Source organism: Oncorhynchus keta, chromosome 34 (genome assembly GCF_023373465.1).
Source record: "Oncorhynchus keta strain PuntledgeMale-10-30-2019 chromosome 34, Oket_V2, whole genome shotgun sequence".
Lineage (NCBI taxonomy): Eukaryota > Metazoa > Chordata > Actinopteri > Salmoniformes > Salmonidae > Oncorhynchus > Oncorhynchus keta.
In genome coordinates this window covers 73,082,235-73,104,352 of record NC_068454.1, presented here as the reverse complement: position 1 = coordinate 73,104,352, position 22,118 = coordinate 73,082,235, and the positions used below count along the sequence as shown (strand labels likewise).

The following is a 22,118-nucleotide window of genomic DNA, read 5'->3' as shown; positions in this document are numbered from 1 at the left end:
TCACAACCCAAACTGTTAGAAAACGTACATGTATTTGCGCCAACAGTATTAAATAACTAAATTATTCAATTTACAAAGAATGCCAAAAACACATGCAAAAGCTTATTGGCATGTAAACAACAAAACAAGGTTCAGAATGAGAATTTAAAAAATGAGATTGTCAACAAAAAAAAAATCTTCAAATGTATTTTCACTTGGTTTCAGACACATTGACTTTATGGTTATCATTAATTCTCTATTCACATTTTCTTTTGTAGGTAATTTCATACATCAAAAGCCATTGCATACATCAAGATTACGTTTACACAGTAGGCTAAAAAGTGACCAAGTTCTTAATTTCCTGCACAGGACTGAAGCTGACACTGAAGAGAGAGAGAAGCACTCAAAACTATGGTGGAGGGGGAAAAATTATGAAATAAGAGCTTCTAACCTAAAATGTAAAAAAAAAAAAAAAAAAAAAGCTAAAGATAGCATTAGCTAAAACATGCACCAATTAAAAAGAAAAACAAATCTTATCAGCTTCAAAAACTCCCTTGACTGTGGAAATTCAAAAAGCAGTTGTGGTTACGAGAGATACAGAGAAACACGCAACACTTGAGGCATCGTACGTGAGACATTCGCTCACAGCCTCCGAAGCGGCACCTGCCACCTTCTCCCTCCCCAAGCTGCTCTGGCCAGTGGCCCGAACCGTCGTACCGCGTGGCCACGTCAGGGAGAGGACTATCCTGTAACAGGCCAGGATCTGGGGCTGTGCTCGGGGAGTGTAATTTCTGAGGGGGGTGCGGAGGGGCTGCGTCCTGGGTGTCTGAGCCACTGGAGAGGACCAAGGCCTTGGAGACCTCTAGCCTGAATGCCATGAGGTTCAGAGGCTCAGGCAGAGGAACATGATCCTGCCTGTACTGCATCCATGAGTTTACCAGAGCCAGATCTGTAAGGTACCACAGAACAGCCTGTGGCCAGCTAGATGGTGCAGAGGCTGAGAGTGGGGAATGGTAGAGATTCAGTAAGTCTCTATTGAGGCTGGCTGCATTTTGGGCCTTCTCGAAGCTGTCAATGAGCGATGCCATGTTCTGCTGGGCCTTCCCTACCGTAGAGAGGATGAAGCCGAGATGGTACCTGTGTAACATCAGCCGCCCGTCAGAGCTAACAAACTCATCACCCATCTGTCCTTTGGCCCCTCCCACCTTGCCCGCACCATGCACCCCTGACCCAAGGAGGTGCTCCAACATGGCAGGGGTAGAGAGCTCCTGCTTGCAGAGATACACCATCCCATCTCTGGGCACCATTTTCTCAACAGTGGCCTCTTTGTTGGAGAGATCCAGACTAAGGTTGAAATCTATGATCAGACCGTCAGATCTAACTAAGACAGTGCTGTACAAGGAGGGCCGCTTGTTGTTGACCGCTCTACACGTCAAAGGGAGAGGGTATTGATCGACTCCATGGTCACCCTCTCTTCTCAGCATCAGGTATCTGGCCCGAACGTGGTCCAGTAACGGTCTAACCCTCCAAAGGGGGTCAGTTTTCAAACTAAAACAGTTCTGGCTGGATGGCATGTCCCCACTCCTCTGCCAAATGCTGTGAGGGACTGTGGACGTCTGAGTTGTGGATTTTGCAGACACAGACTTGGAGCTAAGAGCTTGTATTTGACTGTGGCCGCGTGTAAGTGTGTGGCAGCTGCCATCCAGTTCACCTCTAGTTGTGCCAACTGTAGGATTAGCTGGGGTGCGTAAAGCTCGGAGTGGGTTGCGTGTGGAGTCTCCCTCCTTAGGCCTGTCTGGATTACCACTGTGTCCAGCTTCCTGGGTGTCCATGGGATCCCCTGCTGGCGCTGGAGATGCCAGTTGCAGTTTGCAGGAGAGTTGGGAGAAGCGGGAGGCAGACATGGTGTCAGCAACCAGAGGCACCCTGGTGAAGTCCTGCCAGTACAGCTTGAGACTGGGGAACTAGGAGAGGAGAACGGCATTGAAGACAATGTTAGTTTATGCAGCATTAGAAAGTATGCGCATAAGAATGACTGTAGGCATTCAAAAGTGCAGAGATTAGCATGAGTTTGACCCACTAGGCCTAACTACTTTGTTCTTTACATGTCCCATTCAGTGGAGTAAGGATGAAGATGTAATAAAACTAGCCGCCATAGGGATAAGAATCAGGTTATACGCCAATACTTTCATTTATATACCTTCAATGTTCCCATGGCAATGTGGATTCCGACAAAGTGGGCCACCTCTTTTGCTGTCACTGGGTTCGATAGATGGGACACTTTATTTGTGCACCGGGCAATCTCAGACCAAGCATCCCAACCAAAATACTTGGAGAAGTAATCAATTGGTTTCCTGTAGCCAGTGCCTGTCTGGGACCCTCCCATAGATCCTGAATGAGCCTGGCTTTCTGTGGTTGGCAAGCTGAGAGAGCACAACAATTTACATCAAAACTGACAACATGACATGTCCTTAAGGATACATACAGTACATGACAAAGTAGAAACACTAGAATTAAATTGTACAGTGTATTCATGATGAGTAAAAGGCAAATTACAATACTTACTTGTATGGTATATAATTTGAATGCAGTGAGGCATGGCTTTGGCTGTCATGGTAACAGGCCATAACTACAGCCTCAGGGTCAGGCTGCGGGTCAGAACATTCAACAACCTCGGACTCCACTTCGTCAGAATTCTGAAGTAGGAAATCAACAAGCTCCTCTGTTTCTTGCTGCTCAAAGTCCAGCTCACCTGTAAAAAAGAAACAGCACTTAGTTACAGCCATCTTCACTATTGCTTATGAAAATGTACATTGCTACAACACATGACTCATGTTGAGATCTTACCTTCTCCATACTCATTCATCTCAGATCCAAACTTTGCTGTGCTCCTGTTCACCTCATACTCCTCTACTGCAGGGTTGGTAGTGGATAGAGTCTCCACTGGATGGTCGGGTCTGGCCTCTCCAGGATCCACCAGCGCTGGTACCCCCTGCTCACTTTGAGATGGTTCCTCCAGAAGCTCCCGCTCCTCCTTCACTGGGTAGAATATGCACTGCCTGGTACTGCTCTGCTCCACATTCAATTGGGATTGACCTTGACTAACCTGGGGATCATTCAAAACCAGGTTGTTTTCCTGCTTCACAAGATACATCCTGACCCCCCTCTGCTCCACTGTGTGTCTGGCACGAGAGGTGTGTGGCAAGGGAACCAAATCGGAGGTGTTCTCCTCCACCTTGAACTCCTGACCTCTCAAGTCTGCCATGAGCACCACTCCATTCTCCCCCACTGCAGTCTCGCTCTGCCTTGAGGTGAGGAACCTCTCCAGTATGATGCCTGGAGATTGGCCAGTGTCCCTGTCGTCCTGGTCCCCTGCTACTCCCTTCATCACCATCCCATCTTCGGTCTTCAACACCTCCACTACACTGGTGGTGACTGACTCTAGCTCAAACACTACCTGGTCCTCAAGATCCTCCTCAAGCGGTGAGATGCAGGATCCAGATGGACATGGAGCTGTTAGCATGTTTTGCTCAGAGATAGATCTGATCTCGGTCTGTAAACTGATGAGAGATGACTGACCAGGATGGAGAGTAGTGACGTCTGCTTCATCCTTGATTTCAGTATCATTATTGAGTGAATACAGCTGGTAGACTACCTGACATTCATCCGTTTCTTTCTCTGGTTCCATTTCTCTCATGCACTCTCCTCCTAGACCCTTCCTTGTGGCTGAACCTCTCCTCCCACGTCCAACTCCTCTTTTCCTGCCCCTGGTGTAATTCTTTCTTCCCACTCCCCTCTTTTCCACTTCTCTCCTCTGCACCATAATCTCCTCCTCTTCTTGCTTGATCTCCAGTGGGTCAGAGGGGCAGGATTCAGTCTGTACATTTTGTGTTGTTACAGTCCTATTCACATTTCCAATCTGAGCTTTTGCAGGTAGTGCATGAGTGCGGTTGTTTTCATGAAGGCTGGATCCCTCATTTGGTGAACTGTCTTCATGAGGTGAGCTCTGGCGTTCCCCCTCATTTTGGTCCCCATCCCCAACAGTTACCAAATCCACCTCAAGTAGTAACTCCTTTTTAATTTCATCCTCAATAGGCCCTAGGTGCTCAAATCCAGAAACGGTGGGTATGACAGCATCAGCAGTGTCATTCATATTGCCCTGACTCTCTGACTTCGTGTCCTCCGTTTGGTGACAGCTGTGGAGGGGGGCTATGGGTGTGAGGTGAGGAGGAGAAAGACTCTTGAACAGAAGGGGTTGGACCTTGTCAGATTTGGCCAGATAAGGGAATTGAACTTGTGGAGGGGTACAAGATTGATTTGAATTTGGGGCCATATGAGAAAATGATTCCATCCCCTCTGCAATTTTATCCATGTTCTTCTCCCTTCCCTTCTGTCCACCTTCAACAAGCACAGCAGCCAGAGGCAGAGAGGGGGAAGGGTATAGGGCTGGGAAAGAGACTCGCTCCCCTCTTTCTCCCAACCCTACCTCTCTCATCTCCACCTCCATATCCCAGTCAGATGCTACCTGCATTCCAAATGTGTTTTGACTCAATGAATTTTCAATGACCTCTTCTGTCACTTTTAGTGGAGACTGGCCTAGATCTGACCTAGAAACGCCCTCAAAGATATTGCCGTTAGTGTAGGTGAGACTAGGGCTCTCCACTGCATGCAGGGCTGCCTTGTGCTCCTGGAGGGACGAGACGTCAGAGAACCTCTCACCACAGTCCTTACATTCAAGGGCTCGCCGAGAATGAGAGCCACTGATGATCCCCTCGGTCTCCACTTTTTGGGCCGTACGTTTCCTGCTGGTCTTTGGCTTGGTCAGAGATGTGTTAGAGGAATGAGACGTAGTCTTTAAAGGAGCCAACACAGAGAGTGCTGTGTGGTTCTTTTTGGGTCTCCCTACTTTTTTTTTCCCTCCAGCAGCTAGCATTTTTAGTTGTTTGCTTTTTGGCCCTTTCTTATGGATGGGATGGGTGTCTTGGTGGAGATCCGTTTGACCTTGGGGGGCTTTTGAGGCATCTAATTTGTAAACTTTCAATTGAGGCTGTTTGTGACCCTTCAGTAGGAGTAGGGACTGTTGCTTTATTTTAGGGTCGGGCATATCTTCTGATATTGGGCTTGCTTCCACATTCGGTTTCTTTTTCTTTCTCCCTGTTTTTGACATCTTTTGCCCCTTTCTTTTCTTAGGCTGGTCCTCCTGCGCTATAGTCTGCTGCTTTTTCTTTTTTGGCTTGGGTGGAGCGATCACCTCTTGCTCGCTAATCGGCTCAGCGCTAATCTGCTCAAAAGTCTTACTAATTACATATTTTTGCTTTTTTACTTTCTTCTTCCTCGGCTTCACTTGATGCACCTGCTCATCTACCTGCAAGACTTGCTGCACATTTGGGTAACACAATATAGATGGGGATTTGATTTTTGACTTGGAAATATCGTTTTTCTTCTTGACCTTTTTTTCTTTACCAACCTTTAAGGACAATTTCTTTTCAGGTAGAGTTGTGAGAGACATTTGGTTCATATCCTGAATCTGGTCTCCTTTATGAAGCAGCTTAGATGGTTGTGGAAGCTTCTTCTGGTTTTTAGGCTTTTCTTTAGGACCAAACTTCACGACAAGGTGAGCTTTCTTTGCTCTTGGTCGTTTGGCAGGCTTCTCTTTCAACTCAACCGTCTGCGATTGCATATTTCCTTGCACTATAGAGTTCTTCGGCTGCTTTCTCTTCCTCACTTTTACAAATTCTTGTACTGACATTAAATGCACAGGCAGTTGTGAACTCTGTGGTGCCTTTGTCTCGGACGGCGGAGGGAATATTTCTGCCGTCTGCGTGCGAGGCATCTCTCTGCTGTTCAGTGCGTTGTCAGAAGAAGACTTATCTATCAGTGTCTGCAACTGCTCTTGTGCTGTCTGTTTCTTTCCTTCATAAGGCTTTTCCAAAATGTGCTGCTGGTCATTCTCTGTGTTTTCTAGAAGAGGTTTCTCCACTGATCTTCGCTGTCCTATTCCTGTCTGCTGTGTCTGTCTAATACTGGAATAGATCTGCTCTAACTGTAATGGCTCCATCTGTGTGGCTGTCTCTCCTACCTGGCTTGTTTGTCCAGGAGGAGTTTGTGCAAACTTAACTGTTGGTACCAATGAGGAAGTGGAGAGTTCTTCCTGCTGGTCAGTTTTTAATGGCGTCAGCTTTAACGCCACTGTTGGAAATATGTCTGTCCCGTCACTCATACCCTCCTGAACCCTTTGATTCTGTCCAGAAGTCTGTTCAAATAGTAATGTTGGTAGTGAGGAAGCAGACATAAGTCCTTGTTGATCAGTTTGAGTCTGTTCCAATTCCAGAGTTGGTAACAGTGAAGGAGTGACTTCCAACACAACAGTTTGACTTTGTTCAGTCGTTTCCCTGAGCTCAACCGTTTCACTGTGACAGAACACCTGTTCCACTGATACAGTCTGAATCATAGTGTTCTCTTCTTCAACTGTCTGACCAGTCTGTCCAAGTAACTGCTGAGGAATCATCTGTCCTTCATGTGTTTGTGTTAATCCAGCATGCTCAGCTGGCACAGCGTATGCAACTTCCTGTGTGTGTGAAAGTAACGGGGTCTCCATTTGTCCATCTGATATTACAGGTTCCAATGTAATAATTGGTTCCAGCGATTCACATTGTGGCTTTGCCTGTTCCAATCCCATCAACTTAATCTCTCCACCCCCAATCTTTTTCAGCTCTATAAACTGTGGCTGAGTAAAACGGAGTTGCAAATGCTCTCTCTTTCCCTGTAGCCGCTGTAGATCCAATGGTTGACCGTGTGGCGGCACCTGTCCCAGTATCACCACCTGGTTCACTTTGCGCACGTTCCCCAAAGACTCTATTAGTTTCCGGATTTGTTCAGTGTCTATGTTTTCCACCTGCTGGAAGGGCCCAAGGGGTTCCATGTGGAGAAAGGTTGGCTGGCCCATAGGAACCTGGGTTATGATGGGCTGACAGAGATTCACCTGTTGGCCAGCTAGTGTGGTGCTGCTGGGTGCTGTAACACACAGGTCGTGCTTGTGTTTCATGTGATGCAGCCGTGTCTTGGCAGTCTTGAAGGTTGCCTTGCACACGGAGCAGGAAAAGTTTACCACTGCAGTGCCTAGATACAAACAATAAAGATTAAAGTTTACATCTTGGTGTAAAAGGTGTGGTTCTGCATAGAATCACTAGCTTAATCACTATATAGTGTATATCACTAGCTTAATCACTGTATAGTGTATATCACTAGCTTAATCACTGTATAGTGTATATCACTGCACATCCCATTATAGCACAGTAGTTGTATGACATGAAAACAAACATGTTTTTCAGTACTCACCACTATTCTTCTTTAGCTGTGCCTTCATCGGTGGTGTGATCCCTCCAATTTCTTTCATTCCTTCCAGCGAATGTGCTAGTGCGTGTTTCTGGAGGGCCTTGGACATGCTAAACCTCTTGCCACACTCCTTACACGCATAGGGCCTCTCCCCTGTGTGCGTGCGGCGGTGATACTTCAGTAAGGTGAGTGTCTTGCAGGGTTTTCCACAGTCTGCACAGGTGTATCCGTACAGGCCGAAGTGAAGCTTCTTATGGATGGTGAGCTCAGAGGAACGGCTGAAGGCCTCACCACAGATGGGGCACTTGAAGGGCGTCTTTTCCGTGTGTGCACGCTGATGAAGCATGAGGTCACTGGAGTTAGTGAATTGGCGGTCACAGACGTAGCAGGCAAACAGGGCATCCCCCAGCATGCATTGCTCATACTCTGCAGGGTGACTCTGCTTGAGGTGGCGCTCTTTGCTCTTGTGGTCGCTGAAGATGATGTGACACTCCAGGCACTGCAGAGAGATCTGGGAAGCTGGGGGGAGGGAGAAGGGATTAGCGGACAGAACACTTGTATCCCAGCTTCAAACCCATATTAACACACAATGGAGGTTACTAGAAGAGCAAAAAAAAAATGACTGAACTGTCGTAATAGCTTAACTGCTTATGAAAGAACTACAAATAAATAGCCTAAAATCACTACAGGGGAAATTATGCGATTCTGTCTGCAATACTAAAGCCTTGAAAGATAAATACAAAAATGTATTACATGGTAACCAATCACGGCAGACTACTAGAGAAGAAGTTCAATACTCACATGTGAGCGGAGTCACCATTTTTGGCGGCCTGGACATGTCCATCTTGAGTGGCTCCATTCTGTTCTTCTTGGGGGGAATATTTTTTCTGTCACTAGCGGCCACATCATCCACATGGGTCTCCTTCTGTGCATCCTCAGGTTGACCCAGTTCCCACTCTTCAGGAGCAGCAGACTCTAGAGGAGCAGCAGACTCTAGAGGAGCAGCAGACTCTAGAGGAGCAGCAGACTCTAGAGGAGCAGCAGACTCTAGAGGAACAGCGGATAGTTCAAGAATTATCTCGGTAGAAGCAGTGGGGTCTGAGACACACTCAGAAGCCTCTTCTGTGACAAGTAGCAGTTCACCCATTGGTTGTTCTTCAGTTGCCACTGGTTGTAACCCAGTCTCCATTGGTTGTTCATAAGTTTCCATGTATTGTTCATCCGTTTCCATGTATTGTTCACCTGTAAGTATTGGTTGTTCCTCAACTTCTACTGTTTGTTCAACTGTCTCAACTGGCAGTGTCAAGCCCTCCATGACCAACTTGGTTCCTGCCACGAATGGAGGTTCAACCATGTCTGTAAAACGAATTCCCTGCAGAAGACTGAGAAGTTCAACAACACACACACAATAAATCTGCATTAAGGTTAAACACAATGGTGTGGAAAACAGTGAATCACACACTGCACACTAAAACACTGTCCAAAAGAGACGTTCAAAAGTATTTATGAAAAATATATATATAAATGAGACACGGAAACATTGTGTGCATGTAAAGCAACCGACTCTTTATTCTAAGCGAGTATACGCCCTTAAAAAAGGGCCACCCCAAGCTAAACCTATTTGAGTCTGATTCCATGGGAATCATTACATGCTGCTGCATGAATCGACAGCTAGCAGGCAAATGAATAGACACTATATTTGTATGACAAAGATGCTCTCAAAGAGGGGTGGGTAATAGGCTACAAGAATGGTATTTTACATTGCGCTAGAACAGAAAACCAACACCAACAAGCCTACAACCAGGGGTACTTTACTGCTACGCAAATGGGCCGCCTAAACAAGACAAATAATGATGAGGAACGTTATTGCTCACAACTAACTGGTGTCCATCCAGCATCTTTAATTGTTCGGATGTCTTTCTGCTAGGCTACTGGACAGCTCAGAAACGGCATACGAATGGCCTATATTGCGTGGATTTAAAACATTTGCAACGCTCAGCACTACACACAAGCGGCCTTTGTATCGCCGCATGACTGCTCATATGATCACACCACTACGTGTACATCTAAAACGTTACCTATGTTGGTTTCTTTAGCCCAGACATCTCCGCGACGTTTCTCGCTTCGCAAAAAGCCAACACAAACGAGCTGCAGAGATCATGGCGTCATACACCATCCAGGTTGCAGAATGGGACTTGTAGTTTTTCCTGAGATGCAATCACTCACTGTTTAGCCTTAAAGGCGCTGCATGGTAAATCTGCTGTTTGAGTTGGCCGTGCAGCATTTACCGTGATATGGCCTCTGCAGAGATTAGGGCATTCATGCTTCACAGAGCTGTTGTGAAAGAAGTTAGTACGGAAGTGAGTTTGTGTTTATACAGGACCTCCCGCCCTCACCTACCGCCAACCAATCATGTCAATGCGGAGCTATACCGCGCCATCCATATTATTACACATTTGAGGGTCGCACAGTGATGCGGAAAAGAGCTAAATTTGGCCTCTGCGTGCCTCCATAGGCCCGAAATAAGGTGAAACATTTTTATGTAATTTATTTCATTATTCTTTTGGCCAAATTTCATATACACACATGTACATTTCCAAACAGAACACCAAATTTTCGTACCCTACAAAAAGAAATTGAACTGTATTTTAAGACGGTTAAATGCTCTACTAACAAAAAAGCTGTTAGAATTGTAAGTATATGCATGTCCCTAAAGGTCCTTGTGTAATTGTAAAGTGATTTGTACCCCCTAGCTCGATTGTCCATTGTTTGTAATCTATGTATGCTTGTGTTCCCTCGTGTGCTTTATGTATTGATTTGTTGTTAATAAAAAAAAATGTTTAAAGCCTACATAGGCCCCACGATTGCGCCACATCATCCATACCGCATGGTTATCTTTTTTTTTTCTCTAAACAACAAATCATTACAGAAAGTACATGACGAACACAAGTATATATGAATAATATACAATGGACAATTGGGCTAGGGGTTACAACATCACATTACACAAGGACCTGAAGGGACAAACATACACATATAATTCTAACAGCTTTTTTGTTAGTAGAGTATTTAATTGTCTTAAAATATAGTTCAATTTATTTTTTGTAAGGTAATAAAATGTGGTGTTTTGTTTGTAAATTTACATTTGTGAATATAAAATTTGGCCAAAAGAATCATGAAATTAATTACATAAAATTGTTTCAACTTATAGTAGGTAAAGAATCCAAGCAGTACATTTCTCCACAATAGTGTGAAATCTTCATAAATGTGTTCAATTATAAATCTACTGATGTCTTGCCACAGTTTCTTTACATAAATACAATGCCAAATAAGATGCAACAATGTTTCTAGGTGGTCATTACAAAAGGAACAATTTGAGCTGATGTTTTCCTTAAACTTCTTCATATGGTGGTTGGCAGGATAATATTTATGAACAATTTTAAAGCAAACTCCCTTAATTTTGTTAACAAGTAGGTATGTGTGTGGCAACATCCAAACTTTTTTCCAACAGATATTATCAATAAATCAATTCCAATAAGGCATGACATAAGGTTCGTATCGCTCTGTTGTTGAATGGACCAAAAGAGAAACAAATCTTTCCTACTGATGAGTCAACAGGGTCAATAGAAGGTAGGCTCTGAGGGTCAGGTCTTGACATGTTCCTGAATAATAAAGCAACACCTGAGGGAACGGCATCTAAAACAATTGGAAAATCTTTAGGTGTTACAGGGACCTTGTAAAGTGATAAGAATTCCTGATAACTGAGTAAAAGACCCTCTGCATTTACCAGTTGGCTCACCAATAGGATATTATTTCGGAACCAATATTCTAAAAACAAAGAAGTATTTTTATACAATATATCCTAATTATTCCATATATAATACCTGTGTGGATAAAAATTATGCTTATAAATGAAGGACCATGACAAGAAAACCTGCTGATGAAAAGCAGAGAGTTTCACTTGAATTTTGATTTCAAGCCAACATGAACTTAAGGCCACCAAAAGTAGAGAATACATGATGAGGAATACAATTCCACATAGAAGTGGGTCTTCTTAAGAATTGTTTCATCCAATTGATCTTAAATGTATTATTTAAGGTAGTAAAGTCCAGAAAATTCAGCCCACCATACTCATAAGTGTTCATTACAACAGTTTTCCTAATGTGATGGGTACTGTTCCTCCACAGAAAGTTGAAAAGCATCTGGTCTATCTCCTTGCTGATTTTACCATCAAGACAGAGCGCCATATGTTAGTCTAGAGATACCTTCAGCCTTGGTTATTAGGACTCTTCCCTTTAAAGATAAGTCCCTCTGTAGCCATTGATTTAGCTTCTTCTGTGTGTTTTTAACAAGAGGGTTAACATTTAGTAAGCCTCTAGGCTTCTGATCCTTGGTAATGGTTATGCCTAAATATGTAAGTTCTTCTTTCACTGGAATACCATTATATTAAGGGGCACGGAATCCCACCAATCCTCTATGAATGGAATACCAACATAATCTGCCCGAGGATTCCAACAGGCCCCTCAGGCGAGACGCCCGCTGAAGGCCCATTCTGCTAACCTGCTAGGCCTGCTACCTACCTAGAGCTACTTGGAACCCTACTAACTCCACGCCTGGTCTATTGACGTCATCGCACAAAGAGGCAAAAACAGGCTTACCCCCATCGTGACGTCCCCCGAAGGCTAACTTGTTAGCCCCGGTCTACTAACTGCTAGCTTGACTGCCCCGGTCTGCTAACTCCTCGCCCCTGCTAACTGCTTACTTGACTGCCCCGGTCTGCTAACTCCTAGCCCCTGCTAACTGCTTGCTTGACTGCCCCGGTCTGCTAACTCCTCGCCCCTGCTAACTGCTTGCTTGACTGCCCCGGTCTGCTAACTCCTAGCCCCTGCTAACTGCTTACTTGACTGCCCCGGTCTGCTAACTCCTAGCCCCTGCTAACTGCTTGCTTGACTGCCCTGGTCTGCTAACTCCTAGCCCCTGCTAACTGCTTACTTGACTGCCCCGGTCTGCTAACTCCTAGCCCCTGCTAACTGCTTGCTTGACTGCCCCGGTCTGCTAACTCCTAGCCCCTGCTAACTGCTTCCTTGATAACCCGGTCTGCTAACTCCTAGCCCCTGCTAACTGCTTGCTTGACTGCCCCGGTATGCTAACTGCCACCGTACCTTCTCCGCTATGCAATCTGGTTTCAGAGCTGGTCATGGGTGCACCTCAGCCACGCTCAAGGTCCTAAACAACATAATAACTTCCAACGATAAGAGACATTACTGTGCAGCCGTATTCATCGACCTGGCCAAGGCTTTTTACTCTGTCAATCACCACATTCTTATTGGCAGACTCGACAGCCTTGGTTTCTCAAATGATTGCCTCACCTGGTTTACTAACTACTTCTCTGATAGTGTTCAGTGTGTCAAATCGGAGGGCCTGTTGTCCGGACCTCTGGCAGTCTCTATGGGTGTGCCACACGATTCAATTCTCGGGCCGACTATCTTCTCTGTATACATCAATGATGTTGCTCTTGCTGCTGGTGATTCCCTGATACACCTCTACGCAGACAACAACATTCTGTATACTTCTGGCCCCTCTTTGGAAACTATGTTAACTAACCTCCAGACGAGCTTCAATGCTATACAACTCTCCTTCTGTGGTCTCCAACTGCTCTTAAACGCAAGTAAAACGAAATACATGCTATTCAACAGATCACTGCCCGCACCTGTTCGCCCATCCAGTATCACTCTGGACGGCTCTGACTTAGAATACATGGACAACTACAAAATACCTAGGTGTCTGGTTAGACTGTAAACTCTCCTTCCAGACTCACATTAAGCATCTCCAATCCAAAATGAAATCTAGAATTGGCTTCCTATATCGCAACAAAGCATCCTCCACTCATGCTGCCAAACATACCCTCGTAAAACTGACCATCCTACTGATCCTCGACTTCGGTGATGTCATCTATAAAATTGCCTCCAACACTCTACTCAACAAACTGGATGCAGTCTATCACAGTGCCATCCGTTTTGTCACCAAATCCCCATACACTACCCACCATTGCGACCTGTACGCTCTCGTTGGTTGGCCCTCGCTTCATACTCGTCGCCAAACCCACTGGCTACAGGTTATCTACAAGTCTCTGCTAGGTAAAGCCCCACCTTATCTCAGCTCACTGGTCACCATAGCAGCACTCACTCCAGCAGGTATATCTCACTGGTCACCCCAAAGCCAATTCCTCCTTTGGTCGTCTTCCCTTCCAGTTCTCTGCTGCCAATGACTGGAACGAACTGCAAAAATCTCTGAAGCTGGAGACTCATATCTCCCTCAGTAGCTTTAAGCACCAACTGTCAGAGCAGCTCACAGATCACTGCACCTGTACATAGCCCATCTGTAAACTGCCCATCTATCTACCTACCTCACCCCCATACTGTATTTATTTATTTATTTATCTTGCTCCTTTGCACCCCAGTATCTCTACTTGCACATTCAACTTCTGCACATCTACCATTCCAGTGTTTTAATTGCTACATTGTAATTACTTCACCACCATGGCCTATGTATTGCCTTAACTCTTATCTTACCTCATTTGCACTCACTGTATATAGACTTTTTGTTTTCTTTTCTTCTACTGTATTATTGACTATGTTTTGTTTATTCCATGTGTAACTCTGTGTTGTTGTATGTGTCGAATTGCTATGCTTTCTCTTGGCCAGGTCGCAGTTGCATGAGAACTTGTTCTCAACTAGCCTACCTGGTTAAATAAAGGTGAGAAAAAAAAGATGTCACACAATCTTTGACAGCCATGAGTTCACATTTATTAATGTTAAGATATAGACCAGATGCTTTGGAAAAGGATTGTATCACATTGATCAATATGGGAATTTTGTTAGCGTCTTTCAGAAAAAGTGAGGTATCGTCAGCCAGCTGGCTTATAATAATTTCTTTACCAGCTATGGAAATACCTTGTACAGGACTATTATTTAAAGAATTTGTAAGAAGTTGGGTGATTATTTGGGGGCGGCAGGGTAGCCTAGTGGTTAGAGCGTTGGACTAGTAACCGAAAGGTTGCAAGTTCAAACCCCTGAGCTGACAAGGTACAAATCTGTCGTTCTGCCCCTGAACCAACAGTTACTGTTCCTAGGCCGTCATTGAAAATAAGAATTTGTTCTTAACTGACTTGCCTTGTTAAATAAAGATAAAAATAAAAAATTAATAAAAACAAATATGGAGAGATAGGACAACCTTGTCTAATTCCTCTCTTTAACTCAAATCTAGGTGAGGTGCCATGTTTCAGTTTGATATAGCCTTACAGAAAAAAACTAAGCCAAATTTCTCAAAGGAGTGGATGAGGAAGTGATGCTCTGCTGTGTCAAATGCTTTATAAAAATAAAACAATATGATGAAGCTATCCTCAGTTATTAGGCCTGAGTAGTCAAGTATGTCTAATACTAGTCTGATATTGTTAGAAATATGTCTGTTCCTCATATAGCCAGACTGTGTTTCATCAATGATTGCATCCAGGACTTCTTTAATTAAGGCTAATATTTTACAGTCATTATTAAGAAACGAATTGGACACCAGTTATCGATGAGCACCACTTATTTTTTAGGCTTAGGTATCAGTGTTATTAACCCCTGAGTCATTGTAGGAACGAGAAAATTGTTTTTAAAACGGTCTTAAAAGACATTAAGTAGTTTTTTCAGAAAAGATTTTGTAAAATTCTCATGTACAGTTGATGTCGGAAGTTTACATTAACTTAGGTTAGAGTCACTAAAACTTGTTTTTCAACCCGTCCACAAATGTCTTGTTAACAAACTATAGTTTTGGCAAGTTGGTTAGGACATCTACTTTGTGCATGACACAAGTAACATTTCCAACCATTGTTAACAGACAAGATTATTTCACTTATAATTCACTGTGTCGCAATTCCAGTGGGTCAGAAGTTTGCGTACACTAACTTGACTGGGACTTTAAACAGCTCGGAAAATTTCAGAAAATTATGTCATGCCTTTAGAAGCTTCTGATAGGCTTATTGCCATAATTTGAGTCAGTTGTAGCAGTGATAGGCTAATTAACATACATTCAGTCAGTTGGAGGTGTACCTGTGGATGTATTTCAAGGCCTACCTTCAAACTCAGTGCCTCTTTGCTTGACATCATCGGAAAATCAAAAGAAATCAACCAAGACTTCAGAAAATAAATTGTAGACCTCCACAAGCCTGGTTCATCCTTGGGAGCAATTTCCAAATGCCTGAAGGTACCATGTTCATCTGTACAAACAATAGTACACAAGTATAAACACCATGGACCATGCAGCTGTCATACCAATCAGGAAGGAGACGCGTTCTGTCTCCTAGAGACAAATCAATCCCAGAACAACAGCAAAGGACCTTGTGAAGATGCTGGAGGAAGCAGGTACAAAAGTATTCATATCCACAGAAAAACGAGTCCGACATCGACATAACCTGAAAGGCCGCTCAGCAAGGAAGAAACCACTGCACAAAAACCGCCATAAAAAAAGCCAGACTACAGTTTGCAACTGCACATGGGGACAAAGATCGTACTTTTTGAAGAAATTACCTCTGGTCTGATAGAACTGAACTGTTTGGCCCCAATGACCGGCTTGCAAGCCGAAGAACACCATCCCAACCGTGAAGTACGGGGGTGGCAGCATCATGTTGTGGGTGGTGCTTTGCTGCAAGAGGAACTGGTGCACTTCACAAAATAGATGACATCATGAGGGAGGGAAATTATGTGGATATATTGAAGCAACATCTCAAGACATCAGTCAGGAAGTTAAAGCTTGGTCGCAAATGGATCTTCCAAATGGACAATGACCCCAAGTATACTTCCAAAGTTTTGGTCAAATGGCTTAAGGACAACAAAGTCAAGGTATTGGAGTGGCCATCACAGAGCCCTGACCTCAATCCTATAGAAAATTTGTGGGCAGAACTGAAAAAATCTGTGCGAGCAAGGAGGCCTACAAACCTGACTCATTTACACCAGCTCTGTCTGGAGGAATGGTGTCACGCCTTGGTCTTAGTATTTTGTGTTTTCTTTAATTATTTGATCAGACCAGGGTGTGACATGGGTTTATGTTATATTGTATGTTCGTATTGGGGTTAGTAGTATTTGGGATCGCGGCTGATTAGGGGTGTTGTATAGGCTTGGCTGCCTGAGGCGGTTCTCAATCAGAGTCAGGTGATTCTCGTTGTCTCTGATTGGGAACTGTATTTAGGTAGCCTGGTTTCGCTTTGTATTTCGTGGGTGATTGTTCCTGTCTCTGTGTAGTTTCACCAGATAGGCTGTATTTAGGTTTCACGTTCCGTTTGTTGTTTTTGTTTCTATAAGTTATTTTCATGTATCGCTTTTGTTTTTCTTCATTAAAGACATGAGTAACCACCACGCTGCATTTCGGTCCGACTCTCTTTTGACAAACGAAGAACGCCGTTACAAATGGGCCAAAATTCACCCAATTTATTGTGGCTACTCAAAACATTTGACCGAAGTTAAGCAATTTAAAGGCAAAGCTACCAAATACTAATTGAGTGTATGCAAACCTCTGACCCACTGGGAATGTGATGAAAGAAATAAAAGCTGAAATAAATATTTTTTTCTACTATTATTCTGACATTTCACATTCTTAAAATAAAGCGGTGATCCTAAGTGACATAAAACAGGGACTTTTTACTAGGATTAAAAGTCAGGAATTGTGAAAAACTGAGTTGAAATGTATTTTGCTAAGGTGTATGTGAACTTCCTACTTCAACTGCTTTTCCATCAACACCTGGGGATTTGTTGTTCTTTAGATGTATGATAGACTCTAAATCTCTTCAATTCAGATAGGTTCATCACACTGCTCAGATTCTGTATCACTGATAGAGTAAACATTATTCACTGAGTCAAAAAACATATCTGTGGATTCCTGAGAGTACGTAGAGCTATACAATTTCTTGTAAAAATTGCTACAGTATTTAGTGATTCATTTTTGGTAATCTGTAATAACACCATCAATGTTTAATTTATGGATAGTGTTATTTGTAGAGGGAAATTTCTCAAGTCTAAAGAAATTCTGTTCTCCCTCCTCAAGCCATTTTTTCATAGATCTAATAAAGGCTCCTTCTGCTTTCAATCTATATATATGATTCAGTTTATTTAATCTATATACAGTATATGATCATGTTGATTTAATCTATATGTATTGTAGCGACCCGCACAGACAGCTGTGTGTTATGTGTTAGGCTAGGAGGTGGTTGTGTTGTACTGACCAGTACCCGGTGTTCGCGGGGTCCGACATGTCAATCAACCTGCTATCTGCCAATCACGGGAATGCCTGGAATGTTCTGATGCCGGGCATCCTGGTGGTTGGCGGAGTGGCGTGGAGGGGGGTTGGGCAGGGGGGTGGAGCATTGGAAGTTAAGACCAGGTTCAGCCTTTGTTCTCTCTCTCTTACGTCTGGGCTTCACAAGAGAAGGTCACGATTGGCTTGTGGGTTATCTGTCATCTATTTGGCGTGTGCTACGGCCCAAACAGTAGCCTGTGTAAAGTTGGTTTAATAAACCGTCAATTCGCAAACTCAAGCCTCTGTCTGGACAATTGTTCATTTATGATCTAGTCAGGTCATTACAGTATTATCCAGTTGATTGAATCTCTATATATTATCCAGTTGATTTAATCCATATATATTATCCATTTTATTTAATCTATATATATATTATACATTTGATTTAATCTATATATATTATCCAGTTTGTTTTGTAACTCAATCAGTTCCATCTTCTCCTCCCCGAGAGGCCGACTGGGGAAGTTATCCTAATGATCACCTTTTCCTCCTCAGCTCTTCTGGTCTTAGCAAGATTACTACCATATTGTCTAAGGTATTTGGACACCTCAAATTTAAAGAGCTCGCAGTTCTTGCAATAAGATTTTTCTTCACAAGCCCTTTCCCAAAAGTGTAAGAGCAGATCTTTAACCTATATCTATATCATTATTTAATAACGAGCTATTTAGCTTCCAGTAAGAAGCAGTGCGGCTTGGTTGGGTTGTGTTTCGGAGGACGCATGGCTTTCGACCTTCATCTCTCCCGAGCCCGTACGGGAGTTGTAGCGATTAGAAAACATGGTATCTACTAAACAATTGGATACCACGAAATTGGGGATAAAAAGGGGTAAAAAAAATATATATATATTTACCCCTGATACTAACCTCTACCAAGGTAGCGGTAGAGGTTAGTACCAAGGTTAGTATCAGGGGTAAATATTTATTTATTTGAATTTTTACCCCTTTTTCTCCCCAATTTCGTGGTATCCACGGGTGGCACCCTTAACCACTGTGCCACCCGGGAGGCCTCCAGTGGTAAATATTTTGATATCAATGTAAATGGCCCTATGGACTGTGAGGGGAGTAGTACAAATATTTGTAGTAACACACTCACTATCAATACATTTGGATATAAGCCAAAAATATATTCTGGACTGTCTGGAACCTGTTTTGTTACTCCAAGTGAGCGATCGGTCGGCCCGAAAACCTCTCTCTCCATATATCAGTGAGATCAAATTTTTCCATAAAAAGTATTAAACCCAAATTCTGATTGGTTGGCCTACCTGGGGGCCATCTATCAGTTGAATTATCTATAGTAATGTTAAATTCCCCTCCTATCACTAATAACGAATTCAGAAATGTAGATAACCAATGAAGTATATGTTTCTCTATAGATTCAACAACTCATCATTCTCATGTTTTGTGTTGTACCCGTAGAAGTTTACAGTAACGAGCGTAATGTCATTGTAACTTGTAACTGATCACAAGACAAATAAAAGAGCGTCTGCTAAATGACTTAAATGTAAATCTAAATGTAAAGTGACCTAAGGGGTCACATTCTGAGTGTAGAATATTACCACCAAAAGGTATTTTTCATTGTAGTGACACCAGCGGAGCGTTCAGATCCATGGGAAAGCCAAATATCGTTGCCCCACTGTGACCTCCAGAAGTTGGCATCAGCCGAAATTGAGTGATAGTCTTGAAAATAGCAAAAATCTGTTCAAAATGGTTTAGCAAATAAAAATAAGGCCTTGCGCTTGCATGGATACCTCATCACCGTGCACCTCCCAAATGTTGTAAGAATGCGTGGGGCTCCGTGAAGCATTTATGTGAAAATTTAATTTAATCAGAAGCCACTGACAGATTTCTGGATTGGGCTGCGCTCAGAGTATCCTGCCTTGGCAAATTGCGCTGTTAAGACACTGATGCCCTTTGCAACCAGGTACCTATGTGAAAGTGGATTCTCGGCCCTCACTAGCATGACAACTAAATAGAGGCACAGCCTGTGTGGCAAATGATTTAAGACTGAGACTCTCTCCAATACAACCCAACATTGCAGAGTTATGTGCATCCTTTGAAGCACACCCTTCTCATTAACCTGTTGTGAGTTATTCACAATTCTCGATGTACAAGTAAGGTTTTACATGTAAGATGGTTAAATAAAGAGCAAAATTATTGATTGTTATTATATTATTATTGGTGCCCTGGTCCTTTTAGAACTCCTTGTTACTTCCCACGAGCCAGATCTGGCCAAGGCTTTCGACTCTGTCAACCACCACATCCTCATCGGCAGACTCGACTGCCTTGGTTTCTCAAATGATTGCCTCGCCTGGTTCACCAACTACTTCTCTGATAGAGTTCAGTGTGTCAAATCGGAGGGTCTGCTGTCCGGACCTATGGCAGTCTCTATGGGGGTGCCACAGGGTTCAATTCTTGGACCGACTCTCTTCTCTGTATACATCAATGAGGTCGCTCTTGCTGCTGGTGAGTCCCTGATCCACCTCTACGCAGACGACACCATTCTGTATACTTCCGGCCCTTCTTTGGACACTGTGTTAACAACCCTCCAGGAAAGCTTCAATGCCATTAAATACAAGTAAAACTAAATGCCTGCTCTTCAACCGATCGCTACCTGCACCTACCCGCCTGTCCAACATCACTACTCTGGACGGCTCTGACTTAGAATACGTGGACAACTACAAATACTTAGGTGTCTGGTTAGACTGTAAACTCTCCTTCCAGACCCATATCAAACATCTCCAATCCAAAGTTAAATCTAGAATTGGCTTCCTATTTCGCAACAAAGCATCCTTCACTCATGCTGCCAAACATACCCTTGTAAAACTGACCATCCTACCAATCCTCGACTTTGGCGATGTCATTTACAAAATAGCCTCCAATACCCTACTCAACAAATTGGATGCAGTCTATCACAGTGCAATCCGTTTTGTCACCAAAGCCCCATATACTACCCACCATTGCGACCTGTACGCTCTCGTTGGCTGGCCCTCGCTTCATACTCGTCGCCAAACCCACTGGCTTGTGTCCCATGTCATCTACAAGACCCTGCTAGGTAAAGTCCCCCCTTATCTCAGCTCGCTGGTCACCATAGCATCTCCCACCTGTAGCACACGCTCCAGCAGGTATATCACTCTAGTCACCCCCAAAACCAATTCTTTCTTTGGCCGCCTCTCCTTCCAGTTCTCTGCTGCCAATGACTGGAACGAACTACAAAAATCTCTGAAACTGGAAACACTTATCTCCCTCACTAGCTTTAAGCACCAACTGTCAGAGCATCTTACAGATTACTGCACCTGTACATAGCCCACCTATAATTTAGCCCAAACAACTACCTCTTTCCCAACTGTATTTAATTAATTAATTTATTTTGCTCCTTTGCACCCCATTATTTTTATTTCTACTTTGCACTTTCTCCCATTGCAAAACTACCATTCCAGTGTTTTACTTGCTATATTGTATTTACTTTGCCACCATGGCCTTTTTTGCCTTTACCTCCCTTCTCACCTAATTTGCTCACATTGTATATAGACTTGTTTATACTGTATTATTGACTGTATGTTTGTTTTACTCCATGTGTAACTCTGTGTCGTTGTATCTGTCGAACTGCTTTGCTTTATCTTGGCCAGGTCGCAATTGTAAATGAGAACTTGTTCTCAACTTGCCTACCTGGTTAAATAAAGGTGAAAAAAAAAAAAAAAAAAAAGGTAGTGACAAAAACTCACAATCCTTCTTATGTTTAAGAAATGTATCGTATAGTGTGTGTGTGGCAGGCTTACAATGATGGTAAAAAACAACATTTGAGAGTGCATTGACCCTGGTGCTAGAGGGGTTACGCAGCTGGAGGTTGAATGTTTGAAGGTGTATGGGACTATAAAAAGTTTGGGAACCACTGCTGTAGAGCAATGGTCACCAACCGATTGTCATCGACTGGTCGATCACCGAACATTTCTGTACAAAAACAACGATAAAGCCTTGTGTTAACATCCAAGCACCGGGAAGTGCACCTATAAATTTGCATAACTGGCAGTTCCAGATCCACCTCCAGTTCCACCTCTGGCCAATCAGATAGCTCAGATCGCCATGTCTAAAAAGAAGCCTTGAACGCACAGTAAAGTTGATGCGGTGAGTTTTCAAAACATTGAAAACCATGACTGGAGACTCAATGAATACAGCAAAGAGCTGTTGTTTTTATAAGCTAATGTTTAAGTTGTGCACTGTCAACATTTTGATAAGCCAGAAAATGTGCATTCTCCCTACTTCCACTCACGCTACAACCAGCACTGCAGCAGCATTGAATGAGTATAGCAAAGTGTTTCTATAAACTTGCATTGTTATCATTAGCGGCTTTTAATATCAAAGAAAATTTAACTTTCTCTGGTCATAGTAGTAACATGATTTGGTGCATGAGGCAGAAATAATGCAGTGTGACTTGAGTTATCCATCAGCAGGAAGACTGTGTCCTGTTTTCTCAGC

At 43.3% G+C, this 22,118-nt stretch overlaps 1 protein-coding gene across 3 annotated transcripts; it reads right to left on the bottom strand.

The window, feature by feature from the left end:
• Positions 1-13: 13 nt before the first annotated feature.
• Positions 14-9,662, bottom strand: LOC118367809 (uncharacterized). 3 transcript variants are annotated; one of them, XM_052494704.1, is made up of 8 exons: positions 9,393-9,662; positions 8,557-8,696; positions 8,116-8,343; positions 7,318-7,833; positions 2,827-7,098; positions 2,545-2,731; positions 2,180-2,402; positions 14-1,943 (listed from the first exon to the last, which is right to left on the bottom strand). In XM_052494704.1, the coding sequence occupies exons 2-8, from the start codon at positions 8,666-8,668 to the stop codon at positions 522-524; spliced, it is 6,960 nt and encodes a 2,319-aa protein (XP_052350664.1). In that variant the 5' UTR covers positions 8,669-8,696; positions 9,393-9,662; the 3' UTR covers positions 14-521. The 3 variants fall into 3 exon arrangements, with proteins under 3 accessions (XP_052350664.1, XP_035607358.2, XP_052350663.1); XM_035751465.2 differs by having other exon boundaries at positions 8,116-8,696; XM_052494703.1 differs by having other exon boundaries at positions 8,116-8,686.
• Positions 9,663-22,118: the final 12,456 nt, after the last annotated feature.

Bases quoted from the DNA above. Each gene is read 5' to 3' on its own strand.
- LOC118367809 (XM_035751465.2), bottom strand. From the start codon at position 8,668: ATGGTTGAACCTCCATTCGTGGCAGGAACCAAGTTGGTCATGGAGGGC. The intron at 7,834-8,115 runs GTGAGTATTGAA...CCCTCCCCCCAG, and splicing joins AATGGTGACTCCGCTCACAT to CTTCCCAGATCTCTCTGCAG. The intron at 2,403-2,544 runs GTAAGTATTGTA...GTGCTCTCTCAG, and splicing joins TCAAATTATATACCATACAA to CTTGCCAACCACAGAAAGCC.